At 35.3% G+C, this 6,926-nt stretch overlaps 1 protein-coding gene across 1 annotated transcript in view; it reads left to right on the forward strand.

Moving 5' to 3' along the window:
• LOC107702871 (actin filament-associated protein 1-like 2) overlaps positions 1–6,926 on the forward strand; it is a 42,898-nt gene that overhangs the window by 25,817 nt on the left and 10,155 nt on the right. Inside the window, exons 4-8 of the mRNA XM_016505307.1 lie at positions 529–625; positions 830–1,044; positions 2,383–2,559; positions 3,513–3,605; positions 3,956–4,049. Of these exons, the coding sequence (XP_016360793.1) occupies positions 529–625; positions 830–1,044; positions 2,383–2,559; positions 3,513–3,605; positions 3,956–4,049 (676 nt within the window). The remainder of the gene's footprint in view (positions 1–528; positions 626–829; positions 1,045–2,382; positions 2,560–3,512; positions 3,606–3,955; positions 4,050–6,926) is intronic.

Below are 6,926 nucleotides of genomic sequence, written 5' to 3' on the forward strand. Positions count from 1 at the left end.
CCAAACAGTTGCTGATAACCATTGACTTCCATAGTATGGAAAAAAATACACTGGAAGTCAATGGGAACCAGCACTTGTTTGGTTATGAACATAACTCAAAATATCTTTTGTGTTCAGCAGAAGAAAGGTAGTAAACGATTACTTTTTTGGGTTATAACATATACAATTTTTTGAAAGAAACAATCATTTTATTTAACAAGGAAGCATTAAATTGATCCAAAAATCACAGTAAAGACATTTATAATATATGCTTTCAAATAGATGCTGTTCTGTTAAACTTTTTGTTCATCTAAGAATCCGGATAAAATTACATTTTAAAATGTGTTTAAATAGAAAACAGTTATTTTAAATTAAAATAAAATTTCACAATATTACTGATTTTAATGTATTTCTGTCAAATAAATGTAGCCTTGACGAGCATAAGAGACTTCCTTCAAAAAAATTGAATCAATGGTGTTCTCACTTCAAAAATACATCTAACGTGTTTTCTTTGTGTGTGTGTGTGTGTGTGTGTGTGTGTGTGTTCAGTCTATGAGTCCTGCTGTTCCCCCGCATGCCCCGTGTTTAGAAGACGAGGACTGTTACGAGGAGGCAGAACCGTTTGTCCCGGCCAGTCAGTCTACAGGTTAGTGTGACAGCCGACTACTATAAGACCAAACAGTTAATTTTTAAAGGGATAGTTCACCCAAAAATGAAATTCTGATTTACTCACCTCATGTCATTCCAAACCACCCTAACTTACTTTCTTATATGGGACACGAGACAATTCAGCAGTTTAATGAAACAACTGACATCCACATGTAATGCTAAATACCTGTCTTTGCCTCAGATAAAGTGGATTCAGACAGCAGTCACTACGAGTCGTATGGCGAAGAGGATGATGAGGATTTTGTGAAGGACAGAGCTCACTACATCCAGTGGAGCTCCTCTCAACCCTGTTTACGACCCGTGCCAGAGTCACGCATCTGCGGATACCTCTGGAAGAAGAAGTGGCTGGGTCAGTGGACGCGCCAGTTTTTCATTATTAAGCACAACTCACTACTGGTAAGAGGTTTCATATGACTCTATTCCAAACTGCTTTGCTTTTTTGTCTACACATTCATGTGCTCTTAGGTAGTATGTTTATATGTCCAGTTAAAATCATGCGTTTTTTTTTTTACGTTTTTACTATAGTCATCATCTCTCTGTGCAAGTATGCATGACACAAATTGAATATTTGAAGGATTTAATACACCAACAACGTGTCACATCTGTCTTTCAGAGCAATATCAAATCTTTTAGAAATTTTCGAAGTGACAGTAAATAACAGGAAAAGTCAGAAACCAGCTGTTTTTCTGTGTTCTTGTATTTGGTGTTATTTGATAAACACCATAGCAAAGACACTGATTTAAAACATTTATCCTGGGCAGCTACTTTGTTTCGAGTCACTTAGCCCACCATACAAATATTGCTTTTAATACTTGACTAATACACGCAGTAGTTTCCTGAGAAGTTTAACTTTAGCATGTTGCTAAGCTCCTTAACTCCTTACTCTAAAATGCACAAAAAACGCATAACACACACAAATATTGGGTGACACAGAACATTTGTAATATAAAGAAATAATTTTGTATAGATAAATGAGATTTAAATCTGAATAAGAGTTGACAATTCAAATCGAAATAGAAGAAATCAAGAGACCACAGACTAAAGTCACCTTCTTGGATTTTATTTCCTGTGCTTGTCACAGTCCTTGAAAAACATTGTGCTCAATTGTATTGAATGTGCATTTGTAATGTACTTCAAAAATTAAAAGTATGTTTTTAAAAAACTGCACTTGCAGATAATATAATTTTAATGAAAGAAAAGTCCACTTAAATGTATTTAAATGTCGTGCTTTAAAGTACACTTATTTTGATGTTGACTAACATACTTAAGCACATGTAAAGTACTTGATTATAATTTTAACTGTAGTGTTATTAAAGTTAACATATATCAATGCAACTTCATCCTTACCAATGTGTTTAAATACATGACATAAAAATTTCAATAGAAATGACACTGAAGTATATTACCATAAATTCTTATAAGTACATTCAGCAGTACACTTTAACCATATTTCAACTTATATAACATATTTCAATCATATATTATCAACTCATTACTTATAAAGGTGTACTTAAGTTCTATTTAAGTGGGTAAAAAAGCACTAATGAAAATAAAATTTTAATTATGAACTATAATACATTTTCATTTAATTGTAAATAACATGCAGTTAAGTGTCTGAAAACATTACTTTCACTTCACACTTAAGTATTATTTTTAAAATATATTGTTTCCCTAATAAATACTCTTTTAAGTAACTGTACAGTGTATAATATATACTTCATTTTCCCCTGGTAGTGTTTTAAGTGTGCTAAAGACCTGCACCCTCTGCTGGAGCTAAACCTCACAGGTTGTTACGTGGTCTACAAATCCAATCACAGTAAGAAGATGCAGCACGAGCTGAAGGTGGTGGCCGGTGCCGAAACGGTTATCTTGGGCTTCCAGAGCAGCACGCAGGCCGAAGAGTGGAGGAAGGTCTGATCAAGTCTAAACACAGACTTACATTTAACTTAAACTTAAAGGGATAGTTCACCCTAAAATGCAAAATTTGTCATCATTTACTCACCCTAAAGTTGTTCCAAACCTGTATGACTTTCTTTCCTCTGCTGATCACAAAAGAAGATATTTTGAAGAATGATAGTAACCAAACAGTTGACGGTAGCCATTGACTTCAATAGTATGGAAAAAAATACAATGGAGAAAGTCATAAAGAAAATTCATACAGGTTTGGAACAACGTGAGGGTGAGTAAATTATGACAAAATTTTCATTTTTGGGTAAACTATACCTTTAATGTTGTGATTAAATGGAAGTAGCGACCTTATTGTGTTGTACATTACTGTAATGATTATTAAAAAAGACAAAATGTACGGAGACTTGCTTCTATGCATTGTTTGTAATTACACTCAAAAATGGAGGCAGATGAACATGAGCTCAAAACATTTTTAAAAATCAAACATATGCACAAATATGTTATTGTTTACAATAAGATCTATAACATGCATTTAAAAAATGTGAAAATGTGAAAAATTGTGAATTTTTATTTCATGACTACTTTAACCTGTAAATAACCTGACATGTTTTATTATCTTATTTCTAGATAATAGAAGAAGTGAGCGGCTCCTCTTATTATGAGCCTGAATCGCAAAGCTCTTCATCCATCTTACTGTAATGATTATTAAAAAAGACAAAATGTACGGTGAGACTTGCTTCTATGCATTGTTTGTAATTACACTCAAAAATGGAGGCAGATGAACATGAACTCAAAACATTTTTAAAAATCAAACATATGCACAAATATGTTATTGTTTACAATAAGATCTATAACATGCATTTAAAAAATGTGAAAATGTGAAAAATTGTGAATTTTTATTTCATGACTACTTTAACCTGTAAATAACCTGACATGTTTTATTATCTTATTTCTAGATAATAGAAGAAGTGAGCGGCTCCTCTTATTATGAGCCTGAATCGCAAAGCTCTTCATCCATCCTGAGGAGCGAAAGGCTGGACTCTTGCAGGGTAAATCACGCTACTGACATCATGCCAGCTTCTGCTATCTATGTTAACAACATTATCAATTGTGATGGACACAGCAAGAGAGTAACAGCATAACTTAATTTCTCTAAATGAGATGTTACTGATTTAGCTTGGTGGTTAATCATCTGCAGACCTTTCCCTCACATCCATTCCACAGAGTCTCTTTCATGGATCTTCTGCTGGCCTGAGCCATGTACTAAACTTATTAGCAAAGTCTTGTGTTCGATCTTAAGCTAATTTGTAGATAAAGGACTGATTACCTGTGTTGGAGAGCATTCTGGGCTTGCTAATGTCATTTAGTGAGTTCTTACAGTCTCTCTTTCTCGCTTTAGTCAAGTACTGTCCTCCATACGGACTCGGATGAAGAGAAAATCTCAAGTCTTCCGTCTGCAGTTAGCAGTGTGGAAATCAAAGACAAAGACATAGGTGAGCAGACATACTTGCGTTTGCAACAAAGGAGATTGTTGGAGCCATGGCCTAGCGGTTAGGCATTGAGCTGTGGTGCACATGCAGGACATGTGGGTTTGAGTCTTGCTCGCATCATTTCCAGATCCCATTCTCTTCTCTTTTCTATATTATTTCCTGCCCTCTTTCCACTATCCTCTCAATGAAAGCTCAAAAATGAAAGTTGAAGTAAATGCATGGCATGACTTTTATCCAGCTAATTGGATGATAAAAAGCATTTATATAATTTAAACAAGTCTTTATATACCTGTTAAACATTTAAATCTACAAACCTCCCAAACTTCGACAAAAATGCAGCAGCAAAGCACATTTCGAGTTTCCTGCTGGCTACTGTTTACTTCTCTTTTGTTCATGTTTTAAACTCTTTATTTATGTTTAAAAATTCCATAATAGGATTACTTTTTTGCACTTTCAAGTTGCCATCTAAAGTATAAATCTGTTTATTTTTACAGATTGTTTTTGTTACTTTTTTTTTTTTCAAATTGAAAAATTGTCATAGTTTACTTCTAATTATTTTAGTAAATATTTTGTTAAACAAATATAAATATAATATGCTTGTGTTATTTAATATCATTAAATTAAATAAAAAATTTGAATTCAAGGTTATATCAAAAATGTGACTTTATATTGGCCATCAAAAAATCCAAATCGGTTGACCACTAGTTTGGAAGTCAGTTCACTCTTCAGCCATACAGTATTTGCTAGTTCAAGCATCAAAGGCCAACTCCTTATGTGAAGTTGAATGGTGAAATACTGGAAATTTACATTTAACATTAACTGTTCCATAAATGTTGCCTTTTATGCTCAAATAGCATTACATTTTTTTAGGTTGGACCAGCCAATGTGTGTGCGCATTCCTAAGGACACTACTTCTGTAGCCAGGGTTGCCAGGTCTGCGAAACAAAACCAGCCAAATTGCTAATCAAAACTAGCCCAAAACCAATCTGGTTTGTTTTTTGCGGTTTTTATTTCTGTCGAGGGACCACTCAGTCAAATTCGCATTCCGGGAGGGTCTCCCTCCTTCAAAATCATGTACCGGCGAGATCACTTTAACCCGCAGACTTCAAAAGCAAACCGCGGCAACAGTGTAAAAGTATGTAAAAGTAGCTTCTGATGGCAGCTACAGTGATACAATGACTTTTGATGACAATTGCTGATTGGTTCTTTTATGTATAGGGTGGGACCTATTCTGCCATATTGCACGTTGTAGTTTCTCACCTTCATAGTAATGCATGTAGACCATCTTATTATGAATACAGTCTACTGGCTTGGTGATGTCAACCATAAAGGAAAGTTGTTTCAGAGGAGAATCAGGTTATTTCAGTTGTGCATCCAAACCACTTCAAGACTTTAAGCACACCAACCAACCAAGGTTGTAATTCATTGCATTTTGATAAAAAATTATGAAGGCAATATTTTTATAGTTTTGAACAAATTGCAGTGATGAATCATTCATCATAAAAACAGAAACCAATTTTAAGTATGTAAATAGGGTCAGGTTTGATTTCATTGACTGTTTAATGCATGCATTTCCCACAGTTCTTTATTGTCATTCCATAACCTAATGCTGTTTCTAATTAAAGACGTGTACCAACAGCATATGCTTTATACCCCATATGTGGAGAAGGTCTGCATACTAGTCTGTGCTAGTGCTGCTATTAGCACAGCTGTGGCATTGTTCACTCGCTAGTGTTTTGGTGTTATTCATTAGGGGCTAAATTCACTGCGTGCCGCACAGGACACAGGCTGGGTGTTTTCCACACTGTGCCATTGTCTGTGGACGGATTCCTGTGAGATTTGATTGTCACCTTTGACACCGGGGTATGACTTCAGAAGTTTGGTTTGTAAATATATGGGTGAACTTTTTGATAGCAGCTCGGCATTTATGGAAGAAGAGCGTGTATTTGTTTAGAAAGCAGGAAAGCTATTTCTTTTATGAAAGAAGTAAGCGAATGAGATTTTGGAGGAGATCAAAAGTTTAGTTGAAACTTAGAAGTGGCTACATCTTACCACTGGCTGAGTAATGTTTTGATGTTTTGTTATTGAAAACGTGCGCTCGCTGATTAGAGACATGTGTAGATGTCTACTTTATGTGTTTCCACAAACAACTTGAAAGGGAATCCTTCAAACAAGTTTATTTGTTTATTTATGTGTTTGCACGAGCGTACTTTGATTACCGACTCACCAAACTTTGTTTTAAGCTGAAATGTGGAATTTCTGCAGCACTGTCATCACTGAACTGAATTACAAAAGTAGATAGTTTAAAATGTTTGGGGTAGATAGTTTAAGTAGATAGTTTAAAAGGTTTGAAAACAATTGTCCTATTTTAAAGTACTTTTCACTATAAATTTTACAGGTAGCTTGAATGTAAACATTGTCATGAATTCGTTGTATTCCTATTTGTAAAATAAATAACCCGATCTCATGAAAGTGCGTATAGCACGATTTTCTGCTTCTATTTGGCGTAATATCTCTATGCAGAAATTGACTTTGGCATGCAAAAGACTGATAAATTCATAATTAATGGCATGGCTGGTTCACTCGACATACGGGACACACAGGCCTATAATAACTGCTGAAATGTTTTGCGGGGCAAATCTCAGATCAGTCTGAGCGCTCATGGTACGCACAGTACAAACAGCCGTACATCTGCAGGCGCCACTGACTGGATGTGCCGGAGACTCGGAACAAGTGTATCTGTTGCTCTCCTTCCTTTCAGTGGGCCGCAGGCTATTGTCTCTCTCTGCTATTGTCTCTCCCCTTACAGGACTGAGACTCAGAACAAGGAGTGTCTTTTGGAAGGGTACCTTTATCCCTTTCCGATGAGGAGGAGATTGT

Source organism: Sinocyclocheilus anshuiensis, unplaced genomic scaffold (genome assembly GCF_001515605.1).
Source record: "Sinocyclocheilus anshuiensis isolate Anshui unplaced genomic scaffold, SAMN03320099.WGS_v1.1 scaffold366, whole genome shotgun sequence".
Taxonomy (NCBI): domain Eukaryota; kingdom Metazoa; phylum Chordata; class Actinopteri; order Cypriniformes; family Cyprinidae; genus Sinocyclocheilus; species Sinocyclocheilus anshuiensis.